The sequence below is a fragment of the Ochotona curzoniae genome, unplaced genomic scaffold (genome assembly GCF_017591425.1).
Source record: "Ochotona curzoniae isolate NIBS_2020 unplaced genomic scaffold, NIBS_Ocur_1.0 patch154, whole genome shotgun sequence".
NCBI classification, from domain to species: domain Eukaryota; kingdom Metazoa; phylum Chordata; class Mammalia; order Lagomorpha; family Ochotonidae; genus Ochotona; species Ochotona curzoniae.
The window spans coordinates 106300-122256 of record NW_024466700.1 but is presented as its reverse complement, the minus strand read 5'-3'; the positions used below and the strand labels follow the sequence as shown (position 1 = coordinate 122256).

At 46.2% G+C, this 15957-nt stretch overlaps 1 protein-coding gene across 1 annotated transcript in view; it reads right to left on the bottom strand.

Moving 5' to 3' along the window:
* LOC121166509 (transmembrane anterior posterior transformation protein 1-like) overlaps positions 1-15957 on the bottom strand; it is a 62271-nt gene that overhangs the window by 28603 nt on the left and 17711 nt on the right. Inside the window, exon 3 of the mRNA XM_040995672.1 lies at positions 8463-8581. Coding sequence (XP_040851606.1) covers positions 8463-8581 — 119 coding nt within the window. The remainder of the gene's footprint in view (positions 1-8462; positions 8582-15957) is intronic.

Sequence of the window (15957 nt, the reverse complement as noted above, 5' to 3'; positions counted from 1 at the left end):
GAAAAATTAAGGGTTAATGATTTACAGCTGGTGCTGTGGTATAGCAGATACAGTCACAGACTGTAATGCTACCGTCCCACCTGTTTCGAATCCCCACAGCTCCACTTCCAGTCCCACTCCCTGCTAATGTAACCTGAAGAAGCTGCAGAAGACGGCCCAAGTGTCTGAGCCCCTGCTACCTGTGTGCAAGACCTGGATGAAGCTGTTGGCTCCTGGCATCAGCATGGACCAGTACCAGCTGTAGAGGCCAGCTGGGAAGTGAACCACCTGACGGAAGACAAATTTCTCTCTCTTCCCTTACCCCTTTCAAATAAATAAATAAATCTCTTTCTTAGAAGAAGAGGCAATGACGAATCCAGTTTTACCTTAGCTAGAATTGCAACAAAACAAAACTGCAGAAATTCCTTATATTAAAATTCAATTACTTTGTGGAATGTACTGTTGTACGCACTCATTAGGCACGCCTAATTACTAATTTTCCACTCAGAACAAACCTCTGAGGAAGATCCCATCACCGCCTCAGTTCCATGTGTGTGGCAGGGCGTAGTCACGTGTGCGTGCGGCTGCGCGGAGCATCTGTCACTGGCTGGCAAGCAGGAAGCTGACCCTGCAAGTCTAACTCCAGAGGACCACACCATTACAGCCATGCACATTCTAAACTTAAAACCTTCCAAATGGAGTCAAGCGCTCGGTATAGTGGTTAGGATGCTACTGACGGACCCACATCCCATATTACACAGCCTGAGGCCTGCCTCTGCTCTCCTTTCAAGCTTCCTGCCAACAGCGCACACCCTAGGAGGAAGCAGGTGACAGTCTAATCATCCTGGCCACCCAAGAGAGACCTGAAGTGAGGAACTGGCTCGCGGCTTTGACCTGGTCCAGCCCCAGCTGCTGGGGGTATTTGACACCATTCCCAAATCCATACCGGTGCACAGGTTATTGGGGTCTTTCTCTTTGATTTTCTGCCTTTCCAATAAATGCTAAATTTTTTTTGAAAAAATCAAAAATCTCCAAACACATAGAGTCAACAACTTAGTACTTAGCATTTAATTTACTATTTGGAAAACTTTTGTGCTACAAAACAAGATTATCTTTTACTTGATTCTTTTCTTTCCAAATAGCACTCACAAAATCCAGGTCTCTCTAGGCGCCGGCCAGTCCGTTTGGTGCAATACCCACTGCAGACATCTCTACAGCATGACTCTAAACAGTGCTGCTGCGACAAAGCTGACCGCATGCCTACAACAAATCAAGGGCTGTTCCTAAAATAAGGAATGAAAGGATCTTGCTTTCAATAAGCATCCCTGCTATTAGAAATGCATGGTTATAATAAAATGTGGTTTCCTAGGTGTCCTCTTATAAGACATCTGTACATATTATATAAAGTCTAAGACAGATGTAACTTATAATTTGGTCTACTTGGTTAAAACAACTTGAGTCAATCACAGTATTTGTTCTTTCCTCTGCTAAGATATTTTTAGATGGCAATCTGACAAGCATTTCAAATTATTTAAGAAGCTTATCCATGGTCCTGCCAATCAAGCCCTAATTGGCTTTTGAACAGTATTCCCAAGCTGAGCTCTGTGTTGTAAATGGCTATGAAGTGTCAGTCACTGGCAATTCATCCTATAAATGCTGCCAATCCCTCATGTACGCATATAAACAAGGGAGGCACACTGTTGCAGCTGTGTGCCATCACAGAACTGAAATATGAGATAAGAGATCCAACAGAGTTTGAACATTTTTCAAGTAAGACAGTCAACAGAATTAAAAGCTTTCAGGTTAAACCATCCTCACAGAAGTCAAATTCTACATCTTTCTAAATCTTTCATTCTTATAAGTGCTTCCATTGTATTCTACCCATTGTTTAACACAGATCACACACATTTACCAGCCGACATGTCTCCAGTTGCTTGGAAGGGCTCATGGGTTTCACAGGAAAGTAGAGAAGGGTGATCCCGAGAAGGTATGTTCCTCCTCCTCTTTAGCAGAAGATAATACTATTAAAGCAAAAACTGGGACCAGGCAGGAAGAGCAAGAAGAAAGCAGCAGCTGGGCCCGGCGCGGTGGCGCAAGTGGTTAAAGGTCCTCGCCTTGCATGCCCAGGATCCCATATGGACGCAAGTTCTATCCCGGCAGCCCCGCTTCCCTTCCAGCTCCCTGCCTGTGGCCTGGGAAAGCAGTCGAGGACGGCCCAAAGCTTTGGGAACCTGCACCCGCGTGGGAGACCCGGAAGAGGCTCCTGGCTTCGGATCGGCATAGTATCAGCCCGTTGACGGAAGATCTTCCTCTCTGTCTCTCCTCTCTGTATATCTGCCTTTCCAATAAAAAAATAATAAAAATAAATCTAAAAAAAAAAAAAAGAAGAAAGCAGCAGCAACAGAAATGAGCAAGAGGAATGGAAGAGGCCCCGTGTAATGACTTCAAACCCGTGCTGCCACATGCCAGGGGACAGAGTTATCTCACTGCAAAAATCACGGACTGGATCTCTCTCTCTCTCTCTCTCTCTCTCTCTCTCTACACGTGCAGTAACTGTGGTGTAATCCAAGGAAAAGAAACACAATCACTGAACTTTTTACAATGTGAACTATTCCCAGGGTGGGTGTCTGGCGCTACTGGGATAACTGCATCTCTTTCGGAGTGCCTCAGTTTCACCGGGGCTACTGCGCTTGCTTCCAGCATCCAGGTGAAGTGCACGCTGGGAGGCAGTAGGTGCTGGCTCAAGTACTTGGGTCCCTGGAACCCACCTGGGCGAAAAGGTTTGAGTTATTGGCTCCTGGCTTTTGCATGGCCCAGCAAAATCTCTTATAAACTAAATCGGAACAAAGTGGAGGGATCAATGATTTCCTTAATCTTAAGTCTGACAGTTAGTAGAAAAACCATAACACTTTCCACTTTAAATAATTTCAAACTACACTACAAAAATAAACAACGTGCTCTATAAAGCCATTTTTAGTGTTTGGAATAATACAAAACAAAAACTGTTCATAAGGGAAAATCCAAGCTCAGCCAACTGCTGCAGTGTTGAGGAGGTAGTTCAGATGTAGGCCTACAACAACACATTTAAAGATGAAGGACTGGTCACTGCAGGGGTGACTTTCACGTTAGGTGACACCATGGTCCAACCCTTCACACACAAAAAACGTGGACAAGGCCTTAAGGTCAAGTAAAGGCACTGCTAAGAAAACGGAGAAGGAGCTACATTTTCTCCACTGCGTTTCCATCCCCAAGTGCGCATAACTGCCTATGCTGTTACCTTTGCATCATATCTAGTACTTGCTCGTGTTGTCAATTTGGCCAAGAGTAGAGAAGGAAAAATCAGGGTTTACTCACCACAAGGAGTCCCTGTGCCACCACATTCCATTCTATAAAGGAAGTGAAAGTGCTCCTCCCTTCGGTCTGATTTACGAAAGAGAAAGAAAGAGAGAAGGTTGTAATGACGCCACGCTGCTTAGAGCGCCATGGTGAGGAAATGGGGCGACAATTCCTGATGGTACAAGGAGTTTCTAAAATAACATCTATTGGTCTCGACAAATAAGCCCCACGGATCAGCCCCGGGAAGAGGAACTAGCAGGCTTCCATGTTTCCCTGGAGAGAAATGCTGACAGCTCTCCTTACACGGGCTATAGTGGTGGCATTAATCACTTAGGCCAAAAGCAAGGCTCAGCTTTCGCTAACAAGGGGGAAAAAGTACAACACTGAAATATATGCTGGCAGAACTGTCTCAGAAGAGGCAAGACACTGGGAGGCAATCCAAAAGGTTACAAAATCCTAAAACATTTGAAACTTGGTTCCCCTGAGCTGAGAGCTCACCTACTGAGTAAGCTCAAAGAAAGGAGACACCTTGGCCTCTTCAGGCAAGGAGGAGGTGTGGAAGGCTGTGGCTAGGCTAAAAATTACGCTTCCAGCTGGGAAGCTGGGCCAACTGGACCGACTCGCATGACTTTACTCATCTAATAGCAAAAGCAGGATCCTTCCACATTTATGACTTACACCGATCCAACTCATTCATACTGCCCAGGCTGCTTCAGCGAGGTCTTCTCCACAGCGACTAACAGTGTCCGGCACCAGACTGCATCATTTTTCTCTACTACCACCTTTCAATTTTTTTAAAATGTGACTGAGAACCTACAGTCACAATTTTAAGCAGGAAGGAAGATTCACAAAAATTACAGGTAAATGAAAAGACTCACATAGTTGGTGATGCTTTATTTTTTCTCTGAGCAAATATGGAAAAACAGTATTTGATATCTCATTTGAATATTGAGTAGTATAATTTTCTACAAAGCAAAATCCTACCATTTTTCCAAGATACACAGATATCTCCTACAATGAGTCACAACTTAATTCCCAAGCTGAAAAAGGTTATCCTAATTTTGGAAATTTCTCAAATATTTTTCTAAAATGACACTATCCTGTCTGGGGGAAGAAAAGGAAATACGTAACGAATCTGACTTTACAGAATCTAGACGTCTCTCAGAACATCTGGGGACAGGTGTGTCAAGAGGGTAAATCCATCAGAAACACTAAGGCACACTGCTGAGCAAGCTGTGCCCCTGCAAACACCACTTCAGACCTAAGGTCAGTCCAACCGCATCCTAGCAGGAGCAGAGGCCGGCAGGACACTCCACTGGCCGAGCACCAGTGGGGAGGCTGCACAATCACCCAGGTCCTGGCCCCTGGAGAAAGCCCAAAGCTATGGTAAGTCTGCAGCAGCTCTGGAAGCAGGCTCAAAGACTAAAGCCTAAAGCAGAACATCCAGAGCCACCACGGTTTCCCAGCCCTCTCACAAACGCCAGAGCAGACAACACGCTGGAGGCCGAGAGGCGAGCCTACAACCCAGCTACACTCCCTCACACTGTGCTGCTGCAACGCAGACCAGAGGGTGCCCACACCAGACAGCTGACAGGGGCAGGCAGCATCTTGACTGGCTGGACAAATCCCTTCCCTTCCCTTTCTGGGAATAATTTCAAAAATCTAAGAGATGAGGGAGACAGCAAGATTTTTTTATGAAATGAAGACTGACAGAATACGACATATCAGCTAAAAACAATTTTCTGGTCTTCTTAATGTTTGTTATCCATTTGAAAACAACAGGTCACACCGGAGGGAAGAGCACCTCCTGCTGGCTGAAGGAGGAGGAACAAGATGGAATCTGCAGGCAGGAATACTGGATCAGCTTTAAGCAAACAGTCCTGGGAGCAGAGCTATCAATGAAGAATTTGCTATTTCTCAATAAACATTTAGTAAAGATAAAATGTATGTTTATCTTTCTAAAACACCTAACAGGTTCTAGATTCAACAACAGGTCTAACATAATTTTTATATTATTTCAAGTTTGGTGCCTTTAACACTAATGTCAAGAGATACTGCTTTCAAAACTCATAAAAGAAAATAAAAATGGAGGGGCCCGGCGGCATGGCCTAGAGGCTAAAGTCCTCACCTTGAACACACCGGGATCCCATACGGGCACCGGTTCTAATTCCAGCAGCTCCACTTCCCTTCCAGCTCCCTGCTTGTGGCCTGGGAAGGCAGTCACAGTCAAGGACGGCCCAAAGCTTTGGGACCCTGCACCCATGTGGGAGACTTGGAGGAAGTTCGTGGCTTCTGGCTTCGGATCAGCATAGCATCGGCTATTGTGCTCACTTGGGGAGTGAATCATTGGACGGAAGATCTTTCTCTCTGTCTCTCCTCTCTGTATATCTGACTTTCCAATAAATAAATAAATCTTAAAAAAAATTAAAAAAAAAAAAAGAAAATGGAGACCCACGTTACGCTGTGCACCAGTTGCTCACCTGAGCCGTGAGGATGACAAGGCATTGCTTTACTTCCTGTGGAACCTGGCCGACCCTCCCACAGCACAGCCAACACTGCCGGAGTCCTGCTGTGCAATCTTAACTGTATTTCATGCTTCATGTAGCATATAAATATTTATCAGTGACAGTATGAACCTAACTTCTCAGGAATCCAAGTTATACAAATAGTGGTGTCTTAAATGTAGTAAGACTGTCCTCTGGTGTCTGCTTAGCCATACAACCTGGGAAACAAAACATTTCATTCTAAATACTATTCAAATTAGTTTAAATTGAAAGGTATCTTAAATCAATACAAAAGAAATCATTATTTTGTGCTAAAAAATCTTGAAATGCTTGTAAAACGCTGGTCTAGGAACCACCAGGCACTCAGAGTGCAGCAAAGGGCAGGGCTGAAGACGGTCCTTCCAACTCCTCACTTCCCAGAACACACACGGAAAGCCATTCCTGCCCTGTTTAGGTGCCCTGCCTGCCCACGTCACAGGACTGCCACACATGCACAGCATCACAGGTGTTCCAACGAGCCTGAGCAAAGACCTTCAGGTACACTACCATCTCACCACGGGTCGGCCACTAGGCGGTGTCATCCATGCGCTAAACAGCCAAGAAGGAATTGGCCCAGAGGGAAGACACTCCCTGGGCTGTGTCCTCTCTTCATGCCGACAGTCCCACTGAATGGGATGGCATCTAAAAACCATGTGCACAGAAGTGGATGGACGACAACCCCCCGCCCAATCCTGCTGATCAAAAACAGCCAAAGAGCAGTCTAGATTTCAACGCAGATGTGACAATCCTTAATCTGTATCAGCTATGTTACAACAGGTAGCTTCCTCCCACATATTCATTTTCTTTATGCAGCCACACATGAAGATTTATATCCAGTACTGCTTCACTAGGTTGGACTCTGGACTTGTGAGAAGGTAACTCGAACGGCCAGGCTTTACTGAGCTTCCAAGGAAAGCAGAGCACTGGGTGGAGACGCTGCCAGTATGCATGAGACCTTCTAAATCTTAAAGGAATAAAGACAGACCTGAAACATCTTACTGCCAATGTAAGATTCCTAAACTGTTCATTCCTGCTGATTATAATTTGTAATTAATACAATCTGTAACATAATCACTCTTAGTCTAAAATGTGAATTTAGTTATAGGATATAAATTATCACTACCTCATGCACTCTTGCAAAGAATATCCTTTTTACGACATAATCATTATGATCATTATATTATTCTACTATATACTGGAAGAAATTCTTCCTTAACTAAACTTAGGCTCGTTTTGGCACCCATGGGTTCCTAAGTATTAAGTACATACTCAGAGCCCGGCGTGGTGGCTTAGCGGCTAAAGTCCTCATCTTGAATGTGCTGGGATCCCATATGGGCATCAGTTCTAATCCCAGCAGCCCTGCTTCCCATCCAGCTCCCTGCTTGTGGCCTGGAAAAGCAGTCAAGGACGGCCCAAAGCCTTGGGACCCTGCACCTGAGTGGGAGACCTGGAAAAGTTCCTGGCTCCTGGCTTCAAATCGGCTCAGCTCCTGCTGTTGTGGCCACTTGGGGAGTGAATCATTGGATGGAAGATCTTCCTCTCTGTCTCTCCTCCTCTCAGTATATCTAAATTTGCAATAAAAATAAATAAATCTTTGAGAAAAATGATTTAAAAAAATTAAGTACATACTCATTCACTATTTTAGAAGAAAGTATCTCATGACTTTGTCTTTAGAAAATACAGATCAAAGATTTTCTAACTCAATTTCAATGACTAAATGATCTTACTAATTACATTTCATGGAATATTCACTATAGTGAAAATAAATTTTGTGAATTATTGTTCTTCTTAAGCAAGTTTTAACTTTTTCAGAATTAAATGTATTTAGAAGGGCTTTGTTGCACTTAGAAATGTCTTTGGAACATTTATAACTAGTTAACGTTGTGACAGGTAACAGTGCACAGAGAAACACTGCTGTGCCCTTGAAATCCCCCTGGCATTTTCACCTTGCTCATCCTAGCCTAGCAGAGCAAGCAAGGAACTACTTTGTGTCACGATGGACCAAGAAAGAGGTCCTGTGCTGAGTCACTTTCCATACCCCACCCCAACCTGGTGTTTGTGATAAAAAACTTTGCAACATCCCCTTTCTGCTGATGGGGAACCAGATGTGGACTCCCCAGTACTGGCCAGGCTGTCTGAGCCTGGTGCTGTCCCCCATCAGAGGGTTAGAAAGGTTCCACAGCCCCTGAGCCGGTGAGTCTCAAAAGGAGCAGGACAGGAGGCCCTGCAGTCAGGGTGCTGGGAGTGACGCTGGCACTACCACAGCACACCTCAGCTTACAGCCCCGCCCACTTGCAGATGACTGCTGGGGGGCCCAAGGATTCTGAGATAAGTCTGTGAGCCCCAACCCTGGCTGCTCTGTGACAGCTTGCTGCACTGTTGTCATGCTGAAGCAAAGCTCCCGCTCTAAACCATTCTAGAAAAAAAAAGAACCCATAAAAAATGTTATATAAATATATAACATTCATTGAAAAGAGAAACAGAACGTCTGTACTGTGGGCCAAAGAGTGAATAAAACTATATACTATCTTTAATCTGTAGGACACAAATAATAGAAAGAATGAGTAGACTCCGCCTTCCACACCGTGCAGGTCTCCCACGTACCTGAGGCCGTAGCAAGGCAGGGCGAAGAGCCGGAAGAGCGCCAGGCAGACGCGCAGCGGCAGCAGCGTGAGCACGTACAGGAAGGCGTCCAGGCACAGGAAGATGCCAAACACCATGAGCTGCGTGCGGGAGGCGAGAGGAACAAGGGAAATAGTCTCAAAAATTAAGTACAAAATTTCGAGCAGAAAAATTCTGAATTTTCCAGGAAATTCTAACTTGTCACTGGAAATTTTTAAAAAAATGGCAGTTCTATCTTCCTTTTTCAACTATGCTTCAATGAAAATTCTTTTTCAAAGTGCAAGTCTGCACTTCTTTCAGTCTCTGGTTTACTGCCCATAGTCAATTACTCCAAACACAAGCTGCTCTTGGCCACAGCTGTGCCACAGCTGATGGGGCTTATCTGGGGACATCCTCAAACTTTAAACTTGTTTCATAAAAACCTTTCAGCTAAAACCTGTTACCTCTAGCTCTCCCGCTTAGCACTTTGCTGTTTCCTGTTTACCAGCACATTTCATTAATGGGAAGGTTAGGAATCCACACACTTTGCAAACTAAAACCATATGAACTGATGGTTCACTTCAACACAACCGCAGGTCCACGGGAACCACCTTTCCCTGTCTTCCCCTCTCAGCGTTCTTGCCATGCCCTTTCTTTCCTGTAACACTGCACGTTCTTATCTGTTAAACTCAGGACTTATTTCACAGGAAGGTGGAGTGTTTTGATGCCTTGGGGAAGCAGCCACATCCAGGCCACCAAACACTATCAGAGGAGAGGCGTGTGTCTAACACACATGTCCACATCACTACACTGTAAGGCTGCAGGCAATAAACTGCCCTCTCTCCACAGACTAGCTAAAACCAGCGACAGGCTGCACTGTGTCCTCCATCAACTTCATAAGCTGTACTTACAGTCAAAGAAGCAGAGAATATGACTGCATTTGAATATAGTATCTTTAAAGACAACTCAAGTTAAAATGGGGTCATTAGGCGACCCTATCACAATAGGACCACAGTCGAAAGTCAAGAGAGGAAATTTGGACAGACCCAGAGGAAAGGTGATGTGCCAATATGAGAAGGTAGCACCCAGATGCCAAGGGGAGAGGCCTCCCAAGAAAGCCCTGCCAACTCCCTGGCTGGGCAGGACCTTCTGCTGTCTAAATTGCCCCAGCAAATACACTTGCACACCTTTAAATAAAAGCACGTGTTTTATTCATTAGGAATATAGTCCGTATACATGTCACAATTCTTACTCCAAATATACAAACCCTTATTGCCTTCTTGACTTTCAATAATTAAGATCCATCATAAATAAGAATATAATGTAAATTACTAGGTCATGTGTTGCAGACCACACCCTTGACAAACGTTACAGAGAGTCACAGGTTAGAGAGAGGAAAAGACAGGAGCCTTCCATTCATGGTTCACTCCTCAAGTGGCCACAGAAGTCAGGACTGTGGGAGCAAGAAACGAGGAGACAGGCGTTTCATCCGGGTCTCGCACACAGTGGCAGGGCCCACCACTTGTGCCGTCTCCTGCTGCTTTCCCAGGCCCTAGCAGGGAGGTGGATTGGAAAGGGAGCCGCAGAGATGCGAACCAGTGCTCACACAGGATGTTGGCAGCACAGGTGGTGGCTTTACATGTTATGCCACAACACTGGCCCCAGCGCATAACTTTTAGTCTCCCCTCTACTGCAGTCAGTCATCCTGTTTCTACTGTCAGTTGGTCGTGGTTTTGCACCTGTTTTCTTCTTTTATAAACAAAGGCATGTAGTTGAAGACTGCCCCAGTTCCACCCCAGTTAATGGTTTTTACTCATCACCGTAGGCACAGGGGCTTTCCCTGTGCTGGCCTGCTGGCTGAGTACCAAGCACAGGGACAGCCAGAACCTGGCAGTGGACTGCAAAAGGCTGCGGGATGCTGGGGGCGAGTGTCATGTGCCCTTTGCCAGGCGCTTACAGTAGGGATGAACCCCTCCTTACTCAGGCAGCCCCCAGGAAGTTGTTAACACTGGCAGAGACATGCTCAGCCCAGCAGGCCGCTAAGACAAACGGGACCCTGGGGTGCAGTTTCTGTCCTCTGGAGGGATTATTCACAGGTCACAGGACAGGCAGTGTTAGCAGGCAGCAGGGAGGGAGGCCCTTGCCCTGAATCTAAGAAGACACACAGGAGAGGAGGGGCTGGACAGAAGAGGGGCGGGGTGCAGGAGGGACACCTGCCAGGAGGACAAAGCTTGGGCTGGAGTTCAGAGCTGAAAAATAACTACGAAAACTACAACCTTCTGCTAGCATAAAAGATGCAATGTCATTTTTCTTTGACTTAGAGGGATCTATTACATTTCAGCATCTCTTACCTGAAACACTGGAACCAGAGGTGTTTTGGATTTCAGAATCTGAGTGTTGGGTTTATGATTTTCAGATTGGGGATGCTCAACCTGGACTCTTCATTACTATAAACAGTAACATGGGTTTAACTCGAACACATTTTAATATGGTTGCATAAACTTGGTGGGCAGGCACTAATCTTTCACACCAAGTACTGGCCCTGTACTGGGACTACCTGTAACTGTTAACATGGTGAGTCATGATATTAACAAGGAAAAAGCAAGTGGTTACTGTAATCTAAAGGAATTTCCAATGGGAAAAAGGGTATTACATCTGTGGAATACATAATATAAAAGAAAAGCTTCAAAGTCTTTCAGGGTTTAAGAAAGTAAAAGCATGATTCAACAACTGGACCTAATATTCTGATGTCACACCTCCTCATCAAGCACAAAATTTTTTGAAATTTCTTACATTTCAAACTCAGGATGTTTCCTAAAAGAATGAGCAGGCCATGATCTTGAATACCCCCACCTGTGGGGGCTGTAAAGGCTCCCCTGTGGTGCCCAGTGCCTGCTGGCCTGGCTTAGGCAGGGCGGGCACACTCTGCAGCCCCATTTAACTGCCGCGGGCCAGCCCTCCGGAGGCCGCGCTGCACAGACTTGCCCTGTGCCTGCACTCGGGTCTGATGCTCAGTTCTCACTACTGTATCCGGCTCACAGGCTCTGCGGGAATTACCATTCTGCCCTCACCCCCTGGGCAACCCCAGTGCCACAGAAGGAACTCCTGCCTGAGAATATGGGTCAAGCACAGTAACTGCCACTCCAGGCCCAAGGCCCCACCTTTTCCCTTTGAAGAAGTCTGAGCAAAACAAAAACAAAACAAAACAAGGCAAAGGGGTTAAGGCAGTTTTCCTTGTGTCAGCTGTTATTGCCAAATTGCCTAGTGTTATGAAAAACAGTTAAATAATAGGTATTTAATGAATCAGACTTACAAACAGCTTAAACATTTTACATATTTAAATTTGATGCTATTATATATTCAAATAATGCATGCTTCCCTGTCATCCAGCAATTTGGAGGATACCTGACTATCACTGCGTTTCTATTTGGGACAATTAACCACCTCTCCAGCACTCTTAAATGACCAGCAAAAGGTCCTCTGTGACCACCCAAGATGTGGCGTCACAACAGCAGTGCAGCGTAAAGGGCACGGTTTCCTCCCTGGGGCACACAGAAATCTCCAGCCTTCCTTTAACTGTCGTTCGCAATTTCAAAACAAATAACTAACAGTGTGGCTTAAAAGAAGGCAGCACAGTGACTCTGAAATTCACCTCCTTCAGTCCTGGGGCCACTCTGTCCCGCCAGCTGACGGGCATGCGCCTTGAGAACTGGGTCCCTGTCACACCCTCTTCCACACGCCCGTTCCTCCCTCATCTCCCAGCACTGCCCCTTTGGTCCTGGCTAACTGAGCAACCTTACAAGACAGTAGGCTTCTCCTCTCTTTCACTCTACCAAGAAGGCCTGAAATGAGTAAGTCATCTCTTTGACTTGACACAACAAAATGTAAAAAAACAAAATATGGCAAAGAACCCGGACACGGTAGAAATACAAGAACTCATGCTCTGGCTTCGGGGTTTCTACCTCTTTGCCATTCGGTGACAGACTTGCAGCAGCTCATCCTTTGATACGTTCCCTCCTTTCTCCTTTAGTACTCACGGTATAGCTCTGATAAGGCAGACAGTGACAGGTGCATAAAAGTTACATGCCCTGCTTTAAGAGGGTCAAACTGAGGCCGGTGCCACAGTGTAGTGGGCTAACCCTTTACCTGCAGCACTAGCATCCCATATGGGTGTCAGTTTGAGTCCTGGCTATTCCATTTCCAATCCAACTCCCTGCTGATATGCCTAGGAAAGCAGAAGAGGAAGGCTCATGTGTTTGGAACCCTGCACCCATGTAGCAGACCCAGAAGAAGCTCATGACTCCCAGCTTTGGGCCAGCCCAGCTCTGGCCATTGCAGAATGAATCAGCACATGGAAAAATTTCTCTGCAGTGCCCCCCCCCCCCAACTCTGCCTTTCAAAGGGAAAAAAAAAAGTTAAAGCTCCACAAAGGGGCCACTGACACAGGAAGAGATTTATGCTTTGGCCACCACAAATACACTTTACACTGCGATCCACCACACAGACTTGTAGATACCCTCAAAAACACAAAGAAAAACTCTGCTGAAGCACTTGCTTTCCATGACACAGGCTGAAGTCTTCCCCCATCGGCAGGAGGTGACTTCCAGTGTGAGAGTCAGGTTTCTGCACAGTGAGGACCAAACTGGCTCTAGGGAGGGAAGAATGCTCTGGACAGCTGTTTGATCAAAAATTAATTTAGAGCATTGAGTAACAAATTCCAGACATTCAATTTAAAAAATATTCTCTGAAAATTCATTCTTAGAGCAGAGATGTTATCAAAATGCACACGAAAACCACAATTAATCTCCTGTTTAGTTAACAATGCCATTTTCTCAATTCCTCTTTAGAATTAAAAATGATCAGTGACAACAATCCCCGGCCAGTCTGCTCACTGCCCCTTGGTCTCCGGAGGCCGATGAGAGCCTGAGAAGTCCTCCCCAGGGCCTTGGCACACAGCCGGCAGCGCACCTCGCTCTGGGTGAGCTCTTTAGCCTGGCCTTGGTCACCCCGCTCTGGCAGGCAGGCCACACTAAAGAGCTCACCCAGTTCCACTGCAGGAGCAGGGCTGCAGCCGGCCCGCAGGAGCCCCGGCACTACCTCCACTACCAACACCTGCTACTCAGCCTCCACCCTCACACGCACCGCTGGATCTGCGATTCTGTTCTTGTTTTTTTTTTCCCCCTCTAAGATTTACATTTATTTATTTTTTTTATCTGAAACACAGATTTATAGAGAGACAGAGAAGGAAGACAGAGAGAGAGAGAGCTCTTCCATCCCCTGGTTAACTCCCCAAACTTTTGCAATATCCAGATCAGGGCAGGTCCAAGTCAGGAGCCTGGAGCTTCTGCCAGGTCTCCCATGAGGGTGGCATGTTCTGCTGCTTTCCACATTGGCAGGGAGGTGGATCAGAAGTGGAACAGCCAGGACTTGAACTGGATCCCATATGGAATGCTGCCACCATAAGCGGGGGCTTAACCAGCTACGTTATGGCACCAGCCCCTACTAGATGTCTTAAAAAAGATTTAATATGGATTTATCCCAACTGAACTTTAGAGTTAAGAATATTACAAAATGGAAATGATTCTGTGACCTTGTACATCAATAAAATATTATATAATTGTGAAAAGCTACAGGTTGCTTTCATCATATTCATCTCATCATGTATCTATGACTATTGCTCTCATTCATTTGAAAAATACTACCTTAAAAGACATAAACAAACAGAAATGCCAGGCTCTCTCTGTGGGGGATGCAACCTTCTCTTATTAAATTTTTTATTTCCATTTTTGACATTTTTCCATTTCTGTCTTCCTTTAAATACCACTTGAAAATTTAAAAATAAATAGCATGACGACCAAAATGAAAGCAGCACTGAGACTGGGGCCAGTCTCTAACTGCAGGCCGTCTCCTCCATGCCACCACACAGCATGTGCTGGCAGGGACTCACTTGTTCACAGTGTGGAAACCAGAGAACCTTTTCCAGGCCCCAGTCTCTGGGTCTACTCTTGCAAGAGCAGAGACCAGATCTTGTTTGGCCATATGCTGGGGGAAGCAAGACCCATTGCAAAAAGCCCCTCCTATCCCGGGGAACCCAGTCCATAAGCTGGGCACATGCTGTTCCGGTGACTGAGAAGGCACGCGCTTGGTACCCACTGGTGAAGAGATCAGGTCCACAGACTGTGGGTTTGGGGAGCTGGGGTAGGGAGGAGCTAGAGTCAACAGATTTCCCACAGGAGACATCATGGGCATGAGTTTTTGTCGGGCACAGAGAAGAGGAAGATAAGCAGAGAGCCAGCACAGGTGCCCTGTGAGGCTGGGAGGCTGAACAGGAGCTTTCAGCTAACTGCAGAAGAGTCCAGATGGTTCGCCCAGTCCAGAAGTTCTCAACAAACCCACAGGAAGAGATCCACTGTCAGCCCAATTTGGAGGGGGATTCCACCATCTTCTAAGTCTACAGATAACTGGCCGAAAAGTGCTATTGTAGATTCAAGGTCATTCCAGGCAGAATCATTTTTATTCCCCTAAATTAAAAACAAAATAAAACCAAATATGCCCCCAGTGAGTCTACACATTCCAGGAAATGGCCAGGGTTTTTGACAACAGGCAAAGGTCTATCCCGAAGGTCACCCAACAAAACAACCATTTCTTAAGTCATATTTTACATCTGATACACTCAACACAAGGACTAGGCATAAAAGGTAAACACCCCAATCATCTGAAGATTTCATCAGCAGACACGCTCTGCTCGTGGAAGAGCCTGGAGCTCTTCTTGCTTCTCTCCTTTCTAACCTGTACTGAATATCACTATCTTCCATGAGCTCAGCCCCTGGAACATAAGCCCTCAGAACAAGCCCCAAAGCAGGTGCTATTACTTGGTGTTCTGCTGTGCAGCTCCTGCCAAGAGGCTGCGATGACAAGAGTGAGCATGCTCCAGGGGCTCCTGGCAGCTGACAGGCTGATAGCCACCCAGGAACCCCGCCTCAGCTGCTGTTGCAGTGAAGGTGGGCGGGATGGGGTCGGGGCATGCTTCAGGCTCAGCCATTTAGGGAGTGAACCAGTAGATAAAATAGAGAACGAGAGAGGAAATAAATGTGTGTGTGTGTGTGTGTGTGTGTGTGTGTGTAATGTGGCAGGTGCTGGATCCGTAAACCCCTGGGGTGGGAGGTCTGGAGGGGCAGGCTTGGATCTCCTGACCCAGGTCCCTGGGACTGCCTGCATGGCAGGTGGCGGGTTCCTGAGCCCCAGGGTTGGAGTTTCGGTGGGGCTCAGGTTCCCTGACCAGGGTCCATGAGCCTACCTGTGAGAACTGGTCCTCCTCAGTGTAAAGGATAGAGTGCTGGATGGCAGGCCATGGTGCACACAGAGGATATGGTAGCTCATTGGGGCCTGCAGAGGACATCTGGTACCATAGCAGAGAATGGAGAACAGAACATATGGACAACTACCCCAGCCAAATGATGACAGCAAATATCTGGGCGAATGGAGACTCTAAGGTGGA